This window comes from Metschnikowia bicuspidata (genome assembly GCF_001664035.1).
Source record: "Metschnikowia bicuspidata var. bicuspidata NRRL YB-4993 chromosome Unknown METBIscaffold_10, whole genome shotgun sequence".
NCBI classification, from domain to species: Eukaryota; Fungi; Ascomycota; class Pichiomycetes; order Serinales; family Metschnikowiaceae; genus Metschnikowia; species Metschnikowia bicuspidata.
Genome location: NW_017387740.1, coordinates 80,459 through 97,733, shown reverse-complemented (window position 1 = coordinate 97,733; position 17,275 = coordinate 80,459). Strand labels below are relative to the sequence as shown.

At 47.8% G+C, this 17,275-nt stretch overlaps 8 protein-coding genes across 8 annotated transcripts; 6 read left to right on the top strand and 2 right to left on the bottom strand.

Moving 5' to 3' along the window:
- Positions 1 to 604: 604 nt before the first annotated feature.
- SNF2 (SWI/SNF catalytic subunit) lies at positions 605 to 5,227 on the top strand (the record flags this gene model as incomplete). The annotated part of the gene is made up of 2 exons (XM_018858249.1): positions 605 to 972; positions 1,102 to 5,227. 2 exons carry the CDS (start codon positions 605 to 607, stop codon positions 5,225 to 5,227), a joined length of 4,494 nt encoding a protein of 1,497 aa, XP_018709322.1.
- On the bottom strand, positions 5,043 to 6,222 carry METBIDRAFT_33851 (uncharacterized protein). The gene has a single exon (XM_018856409.1). The coding sequence runs from the start codon at positions 5,909 to 5,911 to the stop codon at positions 5,405 to 5,407; it is 507 nt and encodes a 168-aa protein (XP_018709321.1). The 5' UTR covers positions 5,912 to 6,222; the 3' UTR covers positions 5,043 to 5,404.
- Positions 6,223 to 6,541: 319 nt separating this feature from the next.
- Positions 6,542 to 7,633, top strand: METBIDRAFT_80189 (RNA polymerase specificity factor; the record flags this gene model as incomplete). Its single annotated transcript, XM_018859190.1, has 1 exon — positions 6,542 to 7,633. One exon carries the CDS (start codon positions 6,542 to 6,544, stop codon positions 7,631 to 7,633), a length of 1,092 nt encoding a protein of 363 aa, XP_018709320.1.
- Positions 7,533 to 10,373, bottom strand: METBIDRAFT_33849 (cleavage polyadenylation factor subunit). The gene is made up of 2 exons (XM_018856408.1): positions 9,843 to 10,373; positions 7,533 to 9,781 (listed from the first exon to the last, which is right to left on the bottom strand). Exons 1-2 carry the CDS (start codon positions 10,026 to 10,028, stop codon positions 7,748 to 7,750), a joined length of 2,220 nt encoding a protein of 739 aa, XP_018709319.1. The 5' UTR covers positions 10,029 to 10,373; the 3' UTR covers positions 7,533 to 7,747.
- Positions 10,374 to 10,605: 232 nt separating this feature from the next.
- SAM37 (SAM complex subunit) lies at positions 10,606 to 11,631 on the top strand (the record flags this gene model as incomplete). Its single annotated transcript, XM_018858246.1, has 1 exon — positions 10,606 to 11,631. The coding sequence occupies one exon, from the start codon at positions 10,606 to 10,608 to the stop codon at positions 11,629 to 11,631; it is 1,026 nt and encodes a 341-aa protein (XP_018709318.1).
- An 857-nt stretch (positions 11,632 to 12,488) lies between these two features.
- Positions 12,489 to 13,754, top strand: METBIDRAFT_47988 (uncharacterized protein; the record flags this gene model as incomplete). Its single annotated transcript, XM_018858247.1, has 1 exon — positions 12,489 to 13,754. One exon carries the CDS (start codon positions 12,489 to 12,491, stop codon positions 13,752 to 13,754), a length of 1,266 nt encoding a protein of 421 aa, XP_018709317.1.
- Positions 13,755 to 14,314: 560 nt separating this feature from the next.
- On the top strand, positions 14,315 to 15,805 carry METBIDRAFT_14012 (Zn(2+) transporter; the record flags this gene model as incomplete). The annotated part of the gene is made up of 2 exons (XM_018854469.1): positions 14,315 to 15,123; positions 15,178 to 15,805. 2 exons carry the CDS (start codon positions 14,315 to 14,317, stop codon positions 15,803 to 15,805), a joined length of 1,437 nt encoding a protein of 478 aa, XP_018709316.1.
- Positions 15,806 to 16,246: 441 nt separating this feature from the next.
- Positions 16,247 to 17,005, top strand: METBIDRAFT_47952 (uncharacterized protein; the record flags this gene model as incomplete). Its single annotated transcript, XM_018858244.1, has 1 exon — positions 16,247 to 17,005. One exon carries the CDS (start codon positions 16,247 to 16,249, stop codon positions 17,003 to 17,005), a length of 759 nt encoding a protein of 252 aa, XP_018709315.1.
- Between the last annotated feature and the right edge of the window lie 270 nt (positions 17,006 to 17,275).

Below are 17,275 nucleotides of genomic sequence, written 5' to 3'. Positions count from 1 at the left end.
TTGCGCGGGACGAGGCCCCCGTGGAACCCTAGAGGGACGTCTGTTGCAGGCGCGAGCCTTGCGTGCTGATGGGTGCTACGAGCGGGCGCGACGACCGCGGTCCTTCGATGCCACGCCGCATGCGAGAGCACGAGCCCGTGGACATGTATGCGATTCGTGGGATCCAGTCTACAAATGCCGCCGGCAGGCCAGTTTACAAAGCCGCCGGCAGGCCAGTCTGCAAACGCCGCCTGTCTGGCAAGGCATCACGGCGCGGGTGAGGCGACATGGTGCTGCTTGGTGCCCAGGCGCGTCGCTCCGATTCGCGCCCAGGCGGGCGCACGCGGTGCTGGGCCAGGCCTGCGCGGGCAAGGCGCCACGCCTGGGCGTCGGCACTGTGGTTTGCGGCGTGGGCCTGGCTTGGATTTTTTTGCCCGTGGAGACACGAGGATAGCTAGCACACGGATATAGCAACGAGGCACTTCTGCGGCGGGGGCCGGGCACAGCGGGCGGCGGCGGCACGGGCGTGGGCCGCGCACGACCCGGGAGCCCCAGCACAGATTTTCGAGCCGGGCGTCGAGCGCTCACTTCCCCACGGCCTGTTCCACGCTGGTTCCTTTGCAACATGAACAGACAGCCCACCCGAGAGGAAGTGCAGCGGTACATCCAGAGATGGCAGCAGCTCAAGGCGCAGTACGGCAGCGACGCCGTCAACGTGCCGGAGTACACCCAATTGACCAAGCTTATCCGCTACATCCAGGCCCAGGCGCTCCAGAGACAACAACAAGTACAGACACAACAGCAGCATCAACAACCGCAGCAACAACCGCAAAATCAGCAACAGCAACAACAACAACATCAACAACAACCACAACAAATTCAACAACAGCAGCAACAAATACAGCAGCAACAAATACAACAGCAACAAATACAACAGCAACAAATACAGCAGCCGGCGCCGGACCCGGCCATGCTGCAAGTCACCCACCAGCCGTTTGCGCTGCCCCTGCTCCTGCAGCGGCAGAGCCTGGGGCTCGCCATCAACACCAACGGCTTGCCCTTCCAGCAGCCGCCACAGCCGCCGCAGCCGTACGTGCAGCAGATGCAGCACAAGCAAGCCAGCGCCGGCTTCCAGCCGCACTTTGCGCCGAAGCAGCTGTTCGTGCCCGTGGCCAGCACCATGGGCAGCGCCATGAGCAACTCCGGCAGCAGCTTGGGCACGCCGGTCATGGGCGCCGCCACGGCGCAGATGGGCGTGCCGCCGCTGGCGGCCGTGGACTTTGCCCGCGGTGGCCCGGACCCGAGCCCCTTCACGCCGCAGCAGATGGAGGTGCTCCGGCTGCAGCACCAGGCGGCGAAGTTCTTGTTCCGCAGCCTGGGCGGGTTCGCGCCCGTGCCGCAGGGCCTCATTGACGTGGCCACCAACGAGCGCATGGCGTTCTCCAACAACAGCGCGGCGCTCGCGGGCGCGCCGGGCTCCGGCTCCCAGTCGCCGCAGGTGCCGCTCCAGCAGGCTGCGCCGGCGGCCTTCGCGCGGCAGAGCCAGGTGCCCATGCAGCCGCCACCGGCCCTGCGGCCGGACGCGCACCAGCTCGCGGCGGCGCCGCAGATGGTGGCGCTGAAGCGGCACGCGGCCAAGAGCCAGACGCCGCAGCAGCAGCCCGGCTCGGGCACGCCGGCCGCGGCGGCCGCCGCGGACCCGAACCACATCCAGCCGGTCAGCCGGCTGGCGGCCGTCCCCCGCGAGTTCGCCGCCTTGGCGGGCGCCGAGGACTTGTCCGGCCAGCTTGTGATCCCGGTGTCGAAGCCCGGCGCCCAGGTCGACGCCTTTGTCTTGCCCACGGGCGCCGGCCCGGGCACGGGCGCCAGCGTCCCGTTCAGCGCCCTCTACGCGTCGCAGGGCAAGAGCCGCTACCCGTCCTTGCTTCCATACGGAATCAACTTCAGCGAGATCGCCAGCTCCCGCGAGCACTACATCAGCTTGATGATCCACGCGCGGATCTCCGACTTGGCGCGCCGCTTGGCGGCCGCTGCCGACGCGGCCGAACGCGACCTGTTGACCGTCGAAATCACGCAGCTCAAGCTCCTCCCGCACCAGAAGGCGGTGCGCGGCCGCGTGCTCTCCCAGATGTGGTTCAGCAAGGCCTTGCTTCCGAATTCCCACCCGAACTTCCTCGCGAAGTTCCCGGAGCTCCTGATCGAAAACGTCCTCGCCACCGAGCTGCTCTACAAGCAGCAGCTCTACTCGGTGGTGCAGGCAAAGAACAAGAGGCACCACGAGAACGTGGCCAGAGTCTTGGCTTACACCGCGGGCAAGAAAGAGAGACTCCATGGTCTGCGCGAGCGGCTCGAGCGCTTGGCCATCAAAGTCAACAGCTTCCACGCGCAGACCGCCAAAGAAGAACAAAAGAAATCCGAGCGCATGGCCAAGCAGCGGTTGCAGGCTTTGAAGCTGAATGACGAGGAGGCCTACCTCAAGTTGCTCGACCACACAAAGGATACAAGAATCACGCATTTGTTGAACCAGACAAACCAGTTCTTGGACACTTTGGCCCAGGCCGTTCAGACCCAGCAACGGGAGTCCGCCTCAAAAGCTCCGCATCTGGACCCCAGTGAGGCCCTTCCCGAGCCGGGGGCCGACGAGGCCAAGCACGAGAAGGTGGATTATTACCAGGTCGCCCATCGCGTCACAGAAGAGGTCACCAAGCAGCCAAGTCTCCTTGTTGGTGGCCAGTTGAAAGAATACCAGATCAAGGGCTTGCAGTGGATGGTGTCCCTATTCAATAACCATTTGAATGGCATTCTTGCTGATGAGATGGGCCTCGGCAAAACTATCCAAACAATATCCCTTCTTGCTTACTTGATCGAAACAAAAAATGTGTCGGGGCCGTTTTTGGTGATAGTCCCCCTTTCAACTTTGACAAATTGGAATATTGAATTCGAAAAGTGGGCTCCCTCTATCAAGAAAATCACATACAAGGGAACTCCTGTCCAGAGAAAGGTCATGCAAAACGACATCAAGCAGAACAACTTTCAGGTCCTATTGACCACTTTCGAGTACATCATCAAGGACAAGGGCCTTCTAGCAAAGATCAAGTGGGTTCACATGATCATCGATGAAGGTCACAGAATGAAGAATGCACAGTCCAAATTATCAGAAACTTTGACCCATTTCTACCATAGCGACTACAGACTTATTTTGACGGGGACCCCCTTGCAAAACAACCTACCAGAGCTCTGGGCGCTTCTCAACTTCGTTCTACCCAAGATCTTCAACTCTGTGAAATCTTTCGATGAGTGGTTTAACACCCCGTTTGCAAATACAGGTGGCCAAGACAAAATCGAGTTGAGCGAAGAAGAGACCTTGTTGGTTATTCGAAGATTGCACAAGGTTTTGCGGCCATTCTTGTTGAGGCGTTTGAAAAAGGATGTGGAGAAGGACCTACCAAACAAGGTTGAAAAGGTTGTGAAATGTAAAATGTCTTCGCTACAATCAAAATTGTATCAAATGATGTTGAAATACAACGCTTTGATCGCCGGGGATTCGGGAAACGGTAAAAAAGCTTCAACCATCAAAAACGCCAATAACCAACTCATGCAATTGAGAAAGATTTGCAATCACCCATTCGTTTATGAGGAAGTTGAAAACCTCATCAATCCCAATCTGGAAACTAACGACTGCATTTGGAGGACAGCTGGTAAATTCGAGTTGTTAGATCGGATCTTGCCTAAGTTCAAAATGACGGGCCACAGGGTCTTGATTTTTTTCCAAATGACTCAGATCATGGATATTATGGAGGACTTTTTGCGTTTGCGTGATATGAAGTATATGCGATTGGATGGAGGAACCAAGTCTGATGACAGGACCACCTTATTGAAACTGTTTAATGCTCCCGGCTCAGATTACTTTTGTTTCTTATTATCTACAAGAGCAGGTGGATTGGGATTGAACTTGCAATCCGCAGATACAGTCATTATTTTTGATTCTGATTGGAACCCCCACCAAGACTTGCAAGCACAAGACCGCGCGCATAGAATTGGACAGAAAAATGAGGTCAGAATTTTGCGGCTAATAACCGAGGACTCTATTGAAGAAATGATCTTGGAGAGAGCAGTGGCAAAGTTGGAAATTGATGGCAAGGTCATTCAAGCAGGTAAGTTCGATAACAAATCAACATCTGAGGAACAGGAAGCATTGTTGAGGGCTTTGTTAGAAAAAGAAGAAGAGAGACGCCAAAAGAGCAACGAAGAAGACCAAGACCTAGACGATGATGAGCTTAATCAAATCATCGCCAGGAACACTAACGAACTAGACGTTTTCCGAGACTTGGACTCTAGGCGGGCTTTTGCCTTGAGAGAAGCCGACTACCCATCTCGTCTCTTCACTGAACTGGAGCTTCCTGAAATTTATAAAAAGGACCCTCGATCAATGTACAAATCTGAGCAGCAGTTGATAGAGGAATATGGAAGAGGAAACCGTGAACGAAAAACTGCGATATACGATGACAACTTAACTGAAGAAGAATGGCTCAAGCGGATCGAAGGCACAGTATCTGATGATTCAAGTGAAGAAGTGGTTGTCCGGAAAAAGGGTCGCCCCAGGAAAATTGATGTTGAGAAACGCAAGATGCTAGGCTTGGACGACGAAAGCCTAGCTAAGAGACCAAGGGTCGCCACTCCTTCGACCAGGGGAAAAAGAGGTAAAGTTGGAAGGCCGAGATTGAAGACTGCTTCTAATAGAACCACACCATCTGTCGACGTTCTCGCTCCTGAGACAAGGGCCCTTCTTCAAGAGAGAATGGAAAAGATCATGAATGCCTTGCTCGATTTTTCGGATGGAGAGCGTAGGTTGAGTGACTTATTCTTGGTCAAGCCCTCGAAAAAGTTATACCCCGATTATTACATCTCAATCAAACATCCTATTGCGCTCGATGTGATTAGGAAAAGAATCGGCAACAAGACTTACATGCAAATGAGGGATTATCTAGAGGATATCCACCTCATCTTCAGCAATGCCCGAATGTACAACGAGGAAGGATCAATTGTTTACCGGGATGCTTTGACGTTGGAAAATTTGGCGATTGAAATTTACAAAAGAGAGTGTCCCGAGGAGATGAGTCAATGGGATACGATACTTGACTTCACGAGCTTCGACGAAGTGCATCAATACAAGCCATTGGCCGCGGGCGGGATAGCGATCAAACAACCGGTCACAGAAAATAACGTGAATTTTGTGCAATTTCCATGATCTTCTCCAATTCTCATGGAGAAATATATCACGGGCTAACCACTACAAGTAGTCACTAATTAGAAATCGATCTAGAAAATTTATGTTGGGATTAATTTTTTTCCCCAAAACTGTATTACTATCGAGAATGTAGGGACAGTGAAGGCGAGATAAGCAAGCTGCCCAGTGCTATGGCATTCATGTTTCCGAGTACCTAGGGAGGTCCTCGTCAATATGAGGGTTGTGTATCGTATCATTTATTGCACGATCAATAGCTGCAATAAAGTCGAATAATCCTCCATCTTTGAAGGAGATCTGACCCTTGAACCATTCCGTCTTCGGAAAGCCGTCGCATGTAGAATCTGAGGGACTAAAAAATAAGAACAGCCAGTAATTCGGCCCAAACCAGGGCGATTTTAATGTATGGGATAACTGACAAGCAGCTGCCCAAGAAAAATCAAACTCGAATGACTCGACATCACCTTGGGCCTCAGTTATGAAAACAAATCTCTGGGTGGTCACAAATACTCGCCCATTCATTACCGAAATGTTCACATGGACTGATCCTTTTGGTTCTTGCAGATTCACAGAGAAAGATTGCCGTTCAGTTGGCGAAGAGTAAGTTAGAACTTCGCCTTCTCTCAAATCAAAGGGTAAGCCCTGATAGCTGTTCGGTTTCAGAACATTGATTCTATTAATCGACATTTTGGCGTCTCTAAGTGCTAACAGCTGATTTTATTCACCACTAGTAATCTTTCTGCAGAGAGTATCAGAGTAAAACAAGATCAGAGGTAGATGCTCGCTTTTGAAACTCGTTTGAATTGGTGTTTAACTCAGATAGTTATTCACGAGGGTTTTGTCTTATAAAGATGCGGGGCTACATTTTCCAGACGAGCCGCACTTATTTCAACTGTATTTGAGAAAGGCATGCTTAACGCAGATTAATTTGAGTTGCACACTTACTCATGACATCCTGGAGAGCTGACTGTCAAATCTATGACTTTAGTTGATTTAGGATTTGTACGGACAAGAACCAGGTAGTCGATTTCTGATATCAATGGACTGCATACACATCGAGCCGAAGGTATGAAAGACACTCCTACACCCTATCTTCCGTGCCGGAGACGATATAAAAAATTCCAATTTGTACTATCACACTTGGCAATTTCTAAAGGATTTAGAGCAGGTTAGATCAAAATTATATTCTCTGCTTGAAAGAAATTAATATCGTCATCGGGCTATGAATGCGACTGTTCGTGCATGGTGCATCGGACCCAGGCCAAACTCGCGAGTAGAATTAGATGGAAGCCTGTAAACCAGCATTTCAAACCAGTGATGAAACTTCGATCATTGAATCCCCTGCTCTTGGCCAACCTCACTGCTGTGCCCTACCCATCTCACCAGTATGGATTCAAGAATCTCAGTAGGCCGGAGGCTTGTCAGCAGATTTTGGACAAACTCAATCTAGCGCAGAAGTACCCAAACTCAAAAGGCAAACTTGATGTCATTGACGTCTTCTCAGGCTACGGACTATTTTCTACTATGTTAAATTACGAACTTAAGCCCAGAAACCATATCATTGTGGATAACACCAAAGACAATCAGGATGTTTGGGAGAAGCGCATCACTCACCTTGAAGCAGAGACGGGTAACGTCGAGAACTTCAGGTATTTCAATATGGATGGACATGCATGGGAAACTTTTAGTACTCTTCTTGACCAAATGAAAGTAATCACACCCTCTTTCCAGCCCAGAAGTCAAATTCATGATGAATTACTCATTGTGGGGAACATGACGTCTAACAAGGTGGGGGAGAGCTTGTTTGCTCAATGGCTCCAGTGCTGCGCTTATGAAAATTGGCTCCAAAAGTATGGCCGCGTAAGAATGTTGTTATTAGTTCGTGAGGCTACCACAATGAAATTCATGTCGGGGCCTTCTTTTATGAAGAGAAACCGGTCCGCACTCAAAAGAGATGTGTACACGGACACAAAATTAGTTGCGATATCCGATGCACAGGTTGATAGCACTGGAGTCGCTGGTGACGCTTTTGACCCCAACGTTTTGGTAAAGGACCAGCCGGTGATCCTTCCCACAAATGCCATTGCACCTTCAGGAGGCGATCTTTCTTTTGTCGAAGTCCTCCCAAGGCGTGACTTGCAAAATTTGGATGTCAACGCCTTGGACTATCTCACCCAGATCTTGATGTACAGATCGCTTAATACAGTTGCCGAGGGATTATCTGCAATTGCACCTGGGGCTGCAGAGGACTTGGCTCCAAAGCTACCGCAGGAAATTCTTAGTAAGTCCGTCCGTCAGCTAACAAGAGAAGATGTCATCAAGATTCACGATGTGTATAACAACTGGGCATTCAAACCATCGTTTGAAGAGACATTCAACTTTTTTGCAGAGGACACTCGCAGTTTTTAATACAAGTATTGTGTATCAGGGCTTGTCGGTTTAGCGTACTATAAAGACGTATCAATTGTAAATATAAACACTGACGACTCCATATCATCTAGAAGTATTCTAGACTTCCAACTCTTATTCCTCGCCAGGAAGCTCAACATTTGCAAATAATTGAACGAGCTTTCCACTATCAAACACATGTTCCGGGGGTGGCCCAAAGTACCCAGCATTAGGCAAGTGTTGAAGCAAGCCATAAATTTGATTTCCGACGAATCCATGCAGATGTGGCGCTTGCCCATTGCGCTGTGAAGATGCCAGCAGTCTATTTATATGTGTGGAAGCCTTGCCAGATCCCGCAGACTCTGGCGAATAGTTGTCCCGAGATTTTGTCTTTCTGCGTTTGTTTGGTTGCATTTCCTCCGTGTCACCCTCCTCATCATTTCCCGTGTTGGAGGTGAATGCATTTTTATCGCCCAAATCATATCTGGCAACGACGTCAAGCTGTTCCATCTTGTATCTATCGGCAAATAAAGCCATTTGATCGCTTTCGGGGAAATACTGAATGAAGCGCTTTTCGAGGTTTAGGACAGTGTTCAACTCCAAAAACCTGGCCGCAAAGTCGATATATCTCCTGATGATCTTTTTCATGAAATGCTCATTTTCTTTGAGGGTCTGCAGTTTGTTTCTTTGATCCAATATGTTGATAGTCGCCACCTGTAAAGCCTCTTTATCGTTTTCAATTTTTTTGAGAAGATTTGTCACTGCAACTTCGAAAAATACCTTCAAGCTTTCTATACCATTTGTGAGGATCAAATAATCCAAGTAGCGGTATAAGAAAGCACCGTTTTGACCAAAACTTTTCATTGCCAAGTCAAAGATTTTGTCTGCCGTCTTTTTATTGTCCGAGTAGAACTCAATAAGTGCGTTTTCAACATAAAGCTCATATCCCATGGATTTAAAGTTTTTACGTTGTTTGAACACCGACCGCACCTCTTTGATTCCCTGCGATCTCTTACACAAGCCCATTAATTTTACATAAACTAGAGTCACCGAATTGCTCAATTCTTGTAACTTGTCCTCCAATTTAAGTATGGCGAGCGCATCGGCCTCCTTGTACTGAATAACGGGCTGGTATTCTTCTTCTTCTTCATCATCACTGGCAGGTTTAGCCTCAGAAAATTCCTTGGCAGCCGGTTTAGAACCTTTTTTAGTCGATGATTTTCTTTTAATATTGTCAATTTCTTCCTGGACTAAAGCATGTTTGTCCGAGAGTCTTTTGATCAAGTTTTCATACAGCTGCTGGGCCTTGCTAAAGGCATTTTCTCTCTCAAGGAGCTCAGCTAGTTGAAATGTCAATAAATAACTCTCCGGGTTAAGAATCAAAGAGTCATTTAGTAGCTCTATGCAAGTGTCACGATTTGCATCCTCATTCAGTTGTAAAAGGAATTGAACGTTTCGAAACCATAACTCGGGAACAAAAGGAAGCAAGGAAGTGGCGCGTTTGAATACGTATTCTATTCTGGTTTGTAGATTTTCCGGCTGCAATTTCAAGCTATTTTTCTTCTCCAAATCAATCCACAGGTACCACAAGCTAATTTGGTCCTCAATAATGTTGGCAGTATCAGTCGTGGGCGAGCTGGGGATAAGCTTTCTGCGGAGAGAGTTCTTTGTAACATTGTGCCACTCAGTGTTCCAAGATCTTGCTTCCATGTACGAAGTCGAAAGATCAGCAATGAACTTACTAGCAGAATTAGGTGTCGATACGTCATTTTCCCACTTGGTGTATTCGGACCATATGGTCTCAATTTTTGATGTCGGAATCACGAGACATCTTCTATATAGTTTTCGTATCAAGTCATTCTTCTGCTGCTGTTCCCAACTGGAGCTCGGTGTCCAGCTTTTGAAGAATTCCAAATAATCCTTCCATAAATCATAACTTTCGAGATCAACACCCACTTTGTTGACAGCAAAGTCAAAAGACAGAACAACGGTGCTTCTGGCCTTTTCGCCGCCAGTGATGACATCGTTCACTCGACGCACATACAGCACGTAAGTCCGACAGATGTCGACATCCGTTGTGATTGGGAGACAGCGAGCAAATAGCTTTTCCACTTTGGAAAAATCGCCTCTGTTTAGCTCGAAGTTGATGTAGTTTGACCATTGCTTGGCCTATTATGTTAGTATGATGCGCAGAATACTGTAAATGCTTCGTTCTCTTAAATACACATACGTCAAATTTGAATATAGACAAATATTTATCGAAGGTGGCACGAACTTGCTCCTCCTTATCTTTCGCCACAACTTGATCGATCAACTTGGACCACAGAGAATAGTTCCAAGGCTGGGCCTCAACCACCTCTTGGAGTTGGCCGATGACATCCAACGACATTCTATTCTTTGAGTCAGCCAGGACCATTGTTGTACGTCTTTGACAAATCTAAGAGCACCAAGTCGTGAGTAAAGCTGGTAAAAGCGTTTCTTCCAGATTTTTGGTTGATATGGAGCTGTAAAGTTATGTACTTGGATTGCGCAAGTAACCGAGACTTGACGTTGGCTGACCGAGCGCGGTAGTGTAGTGACAAAACAATAGGAGCATCGAGCGCACGCCCGGGTGAATCTAAATACAGATCCCCGAAGCACAGATACTGGTAGGCCGGACGTGGGGAAGTTATAAAAATCAACTTGAGGCCGAGTTCTCGCAACTTCGAGTTTTGTAGAAATATTCGTGAAGTATCGAAGTGAAGCGAGAAAAAAGTCTAGTGTTGGTGTAGTTTATTTCTTTAATCTCATGACGTACTTTTTAGTGAGCGTGGAACGCTGCTATGCAAACCTTTCCAACCGACTACTTCCCAAGATTCTTCCAGCCCATATCGAGAGCAATAACTTGGAAAGTTGGCCGAAATCCACAAGATAAAAAACAGTCGCTCGCTTTGAAGAATAAGACTCATTCAAAGCATTTGGTAGCTAATTCTTGCATCAAACATCAGTATAAAATGATGGACTTACATGTATGGGGCAAATCCAGTATTTCAGTCATCGACCCGGAATCCAGAGCGGCAGCTTGGCTCTTGTGTCTTCATTTGACTCCTCAAAATGTCAATTTCCGGATTGTTCCGTCTTCAAACACAAATTTAGCTGATTCAAACCAACTACCCTTGTTGGTGGTTGACAACAGCGGAAAAAATTCAAAGTACGAGGGTTACGCCGAAATTGCCAGGTATATCTGCGATACCTACCCATCCGAGACAAAGTTCATTCCTGATGGTAAACTTAACTCGTTCGAGCTGATGGTGAACCTCACTTTCACGACATACCTTTCAAGAACCCTTCACTACGTGAATCAATATAATCTATACGTGAACTCCCAAAACTACGAGCTTTACACGAGAAAACTCTTCCTGAATTACTTGCCTTTTCCTATGATGTATAACCAGCCGCTCAAGTTTCACGAAAATGCCTGCGAGCAGGTTCAGGTTGTTGGCCTAGGAGTGAATAAGACTCTGCTCTTTAGTTTTACAGCAGAAAAACAAGTAGCGGAAACAGAGTTGATTCATGATGATAGCGGGAGTGAGGATGAAGACGGTGTAGTCATAAGTGCATTACACGAGAAATCCATCCTCTCCAAAGAAAAAAGCAAGGCTCTGTTGAGAGAAACCAAGAACTCTCTTCGATGCTTGAATCTCGTTCACCAATATATGACCCATGCCATCGGTGTGTTCAAAGAGCTTCACCCCGAGTCTCCAGTTGAATTTGCTCATTTTTTCCGCCCCAAAAAGATCAGTTCTTGCGAGCTACTTCTTTACTCCTACTTCTACTCTTTGGTCAGTGTGGCTCTCCCAGATAGATTCATAGCGCATTATTTGGAAAAGAAGTTTCCCACTTTTTGGAGCTTTGCCACAACTATAACCGAAGCATTGAATCTGACTTTGGACAAGAGCAAGTTCCGTGCTGCTAAAGGTAGCGAGATCCCCAGCTTGTGGAATGAAGTGAACTACGTTTTGGGCCTACAAACAATTTGAGTATTATGACGCGCAAAAAATAGATAGGCAAAATCCCTCTCCGTACATGTACAACTGCAACTATTTCGAGTAACAGAGCAACTAATCAACAATGAGTCATGGAATCGGCTCAAAAAAATCCGAATCGTACCTATTAATTTTTGTCGCTGACCCGTTTCACAGAATTTTCATTAGATGTGCTCCTATTCCCGGAAGAATTTGGGTGCGAGGAATCAATAGCCCCATTGGTTACCCGCATCGCGTCCAACCGCAGTATAAGAAGAGACGAAAAAGCCCGTCCTACTATAAACCCCATTGGCAACTTCAGCATAGTTTCATCACAAATAATATCTGTGCTTGTGATGATGGAATTTTCTTTGCCAGAGATCAAATGATGCGTGCCGAGTAGGTACTAGATTCTGACGGTAGAATTTGGACTTTACTGCCTATCACGGAGTCATCGACATCCCTCCAGTAGTGAACAATAGTAGTTTTGTTGGAAGAACAGTTTGAGGTCGCTGGGCCTTCAGGCTGATATAGATACACAGCCAGCCTATCTTTTTTTCTCCGCCTTCCAAACTCTCAGTACTCATCCGTTCTTCCGCTACTTCCGTATTCAACCCTGGGTTCTCATAGTTTTCCCGGCCCGAGCCAAGCCGCGCCTGGCAGTTTTCTGTATTTTGATGAGCTAGTCCCGGCTGCCGCGGGCCGCGATCGTTTTCCGCGGGCCTTCTCTAGATCACTTTCCGGTTCATCCGCAAGAATCTCGACTTGCAAATATATAAGTCGAAATGAAGGCAACAGGTCTTTTGGCTACTCTAGCTTTTTCCTTCGTGGCAGCTGGCGCTGTTTCTAGCCTGCCGGCGAGCGTGACGTCAATGGAAGCGCAAATCACGGATGACCCGTCTCTTGAAAAACGATTCAAAGATGTCATTGTCAACAAGAACTACAAAGAGTTGGAGCTGTTGAGATTGCACGGCACTGCCAGTGCCCGCAATACCTTAAAGCCATGGATCAGAACGATATACGGCAGTAAGGTGGAGATCGTCACTCCTACATTAGTTGCGGGCGTGACCATCAGTGCAAAGCCTCCTGCTACTACCAACGGGTTAGAGCCATGGATTTCTTTGAATAAAGACGGGTCGCCAAAAACAATCAAACCGAAAATGAAGAACGGCGTGATCAAGGACAAGTCCCCTGATTATGGCACGTATTTCCAGACAGCCACTACGGTGAGGTACACGAAGGAAGAGTTGAAGGCACACAACATGGCGGAAAATGAAGTGTTCTACGAGGAGACATTCATTGAAGAAGACACGACATACCGTCTGTTGAACCCGATCATGAGATGTACCCCTGATTCGTATAAAATGAAGGGCTTAGGTAAGGACAAGAGCCCGGAACCATTCTGTTTCCCCCGGGACAACACTCGCCTCTACAAAGATCATACTTATTTCGTGACATGGTACTACAGATTCTTTGACGACTCGGTGGACAACGTTAGGCTACACCTTTCTTATGTGAAGGAGAGTGTCAGACAAAAGGGGACCAAAAGAGACTTGCTGGAAGATGAGACAACTACCAATGAATTGAGCAAAAAGTCTACTATCATGGAGAAGGGGGGCACATTGGGCGAGACCTCATTCTTTGCCTCTGACTGGATGTCTAAGGAGGAAGGGATCTTCGCCTTGGAGGTCGATCCCGAGTGGCTTCAAGGTGAGTACTACAAGAAGGTTTTGGTCTCACTCCAGCCGGACAACGTAGCCGATGACGAATTTGACCATATGGCCAACTTCATTGTTATTGAGATTGCCCAGAAGCCCAAGGTTGCGAAGGGTCATGCCGAGGACATCATTAAACAGGAGGAGAGGCAGAAAATGAAAGCTTTGTATGGAGATAGCTACGATGTTGAAGAGGGCATCGATTACGAAAAGTACATGGTCATCATGACTATGCCAACGTGCGTGTTACTTGCCGTGGTCTTCATGTACCTATTTGTGTGGTACAATAGCCGAGACCACGACTTGTCGTTCCTCAAGAAAGTGAAGTTTGCTAAGAAGAAGCGCACCAAATTGCCTATTCATTCCAAGAAAGAAGGCAAATATACCGAGCTTCCACAATGGGACGGGCCCAAATTAGATTGAGTGGCTGGTATATTTGGCTTTCTGGGCATCCCCATGAGCAGAATATGGGACGATGAACACAGGCATCTACGCGTGCTTGAATAAGCACTGACTTTCAGTACGTTTCTTATTGTATGTCATCAGACGCGTTTTTCACGGGAGAAGCTATGAAAGCGCATGCAAGGAGGTAAGCCGCGCGAACACTGCCTGCGTGGGAACTCGGCACCTCTGAGGTTATATTGCATATACTGTTGGAGCCAAGGTCGAGCTATTGTCAGGCCCTCCACCTAACCGTAAATATACTTTGATTTCTTGCAGCGAAAGTGTGCAAACCCCGTCAAGAGAGCTTTTAGTGGTTTTGGTTCCGATATTCAAATCGCATAAAGACTCTGCGAAAGCCTGTACGTCACTGATTCTCTTCTCAAATTTGTCATCCATACACAGAGGAGCACCGGGCCTTATCTCCATATTACATCAGTACTACCCGCAACCACCACATAGAGATTTTGATTCGCGACATAACACCTGAGTTTGGTTCTCCCAAGTGCATCTCTTTTTTTATGTTTCAGTTGACTCAGACAATGCTTGAGTGGTACGAGAACGCCTCTCAAGGCTGGCTACTCACCACGCTTTCGTCGCTTCTTTGTGTTCTCGGATGCTTTATCATATTCTTGGACGACGTTTACTACTTCGTCCTTCCAAGGACCATCACTGCCAAGTTTCCCTTTCATCTCAAAGAAAACTATTCATTTATGAATGGATCGCTTGCTTTTAGTTGTGGGTGCTTGTTGCTCACGGCGCTCTACCGGCTCTTGCCAGAAGCCATGACCTACTTGGCGTCTTCAGATCAAGATGGAAAGGCAAACACAGTTCTAGTTGTATCGTTCATCGCGGGCATTATCATCTGTATATTGTTCAATAATGTGTTGCACTTGCTCACCGCAGAGTCTGTGGTACATTGTTCGCACGGTGGAGAAGGGAAGATAGAACAAATGCCCAGTGATCAGTTGCACATTTCGCATGTCCTTGAGGCACGCGAACATCCTCATCAGGGTCAAGACGGGCTGCATTTGCACTGCTCGTCGTCTGCAAAGCTGCATTCACACCACAGCCATGATCTTGAGAGAGGTCCTACGGAAATGTCCCAAAGATCTTTCGATTCACATCATCACGGAAGCCCCAGCAAATGCTTGGAAAGCGACGAATCAAATGCGAATATAACGGTTTACGAAGGCGCGGCTATAGTGCCTGTCACTGACGCGAATGATTTGGAAAGACAACCTCTTTTGGCCCACAAGAAGTCCAGCGGCTTGGCCCATTTCTTGGCACATGGCTCAACGCTGGAGGAGCAGATTCTAGGAGAATGCAAAGGGTATTCTTCTGCCGAAAGGTGAGTGTACGAGCAAACGGGGGAGCTCCACTACTGCGAGATACCACAATTAAGAAAAGCCGAAGATGACACCCGTGAAAATATCTTAGAGATGGACGATACCATCAAGCCTGTTGTGACCCCAGTCGCTCTGCACTCGCATCACGACTCAGACGAGCACCATCACCACCATGTGAACTCGCCATACTCGAGACTTCTTCTCATTGGTATACAAACAATATTTGCCATTACCCTTCACAAATTTCCCGAGGGCTTTATCACATACATAACTTCAGAGACTAACCCCCAGCTAGGTTTTTCCATTTTTCTAAGCTTGTTGATCCATAACTACACCGAGGGTTTTCTGATGTGTTTGCCGTTATATTATTCTTTTGGGGATGTGAAATGGAGGAAGTTGAAAGCTGTGGGCATCAGTGCTACTCTAGGAGGGCTTTCGCAACCCATGGGCGCCTTTCTTGGCTACTTGTTTATGCGTTACTACGGTAAGGACAGCTTCGATGTCGGGAAGCTCAACTATGTCTTTGGTATTTCCATGGCAGTTACAAGTGGGTTTCTCGTTGTGATTGCGTTGTCCATGTATGGGTCATCCGTGTCTTTCAGCGCAAGGCCAAATTTTGTTTTAGTCTGGTGTCTTATTGGAATGGGCACTATAGGCGTCCTGACCATTTTTACGAGCCACTAGAAGATCGCGTGAAGTCCGGAAGCCAGCCGGAATTGCCATCTTAAATAGGGTACCTTCCAATGTCAAAAGTGTCTGCGACTTCTCAATGTCAAAAGTGCCCGCGAGCCTTCGGTGTGGATTCTATACATGCTGTCTACGCCGTTATCGATAACCTCTATCTGGCGTGCGCGACCGGCAAAGCTTCCTAATCAGCAATCCAGTATGCTATTCGGTTGGCGCACGCCCTAACCATTTCTTTTTTTCTGCCTCGAAGTGGCCGGGAACCCCTATCTACTACATTATTCTTTACTTATCATCCACGACTTTCTGTCTACAACACTATTTTTCTTACGTATATTTGCCCTGGCAACCGCTCCAGAAAAAGTAAACATCTTTGCGATTTCAAACTTCGGTTCTACCAACACACGTTTTTATACCCCACATAGAAATTTAGTCAAGATGATGGCTCACGAGATACCACTACAAGTGCATCACAAAGCTCTGTCGGGAACGAAGACACGGAAGCACAAGCCTGTGAATCAAGCTAAATCTCAGTTGCCTAATGGGCAAAAACCGGACTTTGGCTCGGGTTTGAAGGAGAAGCCCCTTAAAGGAAGGTCCCCCCAATTACCCAATGGCGAGAAACCGGATTTTGGCGGCTCTGATCATAAGAAGGATCATGGCAGCAAGCCAAATGGTAGCAGAAAAACCAGAAAAGCTTCTGGCAAGAAGACCAGTACTGTGCCTACAACCCCTATTTCGTCGAACGAGCCAAGAAAGTCTGAAGGAAAGGAATGCTACGCTGGGTCGTCGTTCCACTCGTCGCCAGAGGCTTTAGCTCTCCCCAAGCCGTCTTTTGCGAGGAATTCTCCGCAGGCACCCTCTACAGGGACTTTCAGTCCTCTGAACCAACCACCTGTGAATGCTGTTTCACATGACGTGGCCATGCCCCATGCTTTTGTGTACCAGGGCATGCCCCCAAGTGGGCCACCACGCCATCCCGTCACGGCTTATCCGCCATCACCACTTCCAGGTTTTGCCTATAACACAAACAGACAGGGCTACATTAATTACCTGTACCCGCCGGCAGCAATTCCGCAGCCACCTTTACCGTTGCAATCAATTCCTTTTCAGAACTATCCTGTTCCACAACCACCATCGAATCAGCAGTTCGGAGGCCAGAAAATAACGTTCAACGAGTTAATGGGCTCGTCTCACTGAGCCTCCCATTCGCCGGTTGTTTAGGTGCCTCTGTTTCATGATTGTCCTTTATTTCATTACGTCCGACATAATTTGGTTGTGAGTATGAGAAGCGTCCGAGCGCATGCGTTTCATCTACGAAACGACGAGTTCGATTCACATCTCTGTCCTACTGACTAACCCTACAATTTTGTCCCGAGCGTGCCGCTGAAGGAGAAGTATATTCTGCACTGTGAGTTGAGAAGAACTTGCGTCACATTTTTGTTTTATTTTCATTTTTTTTTTTTTTTT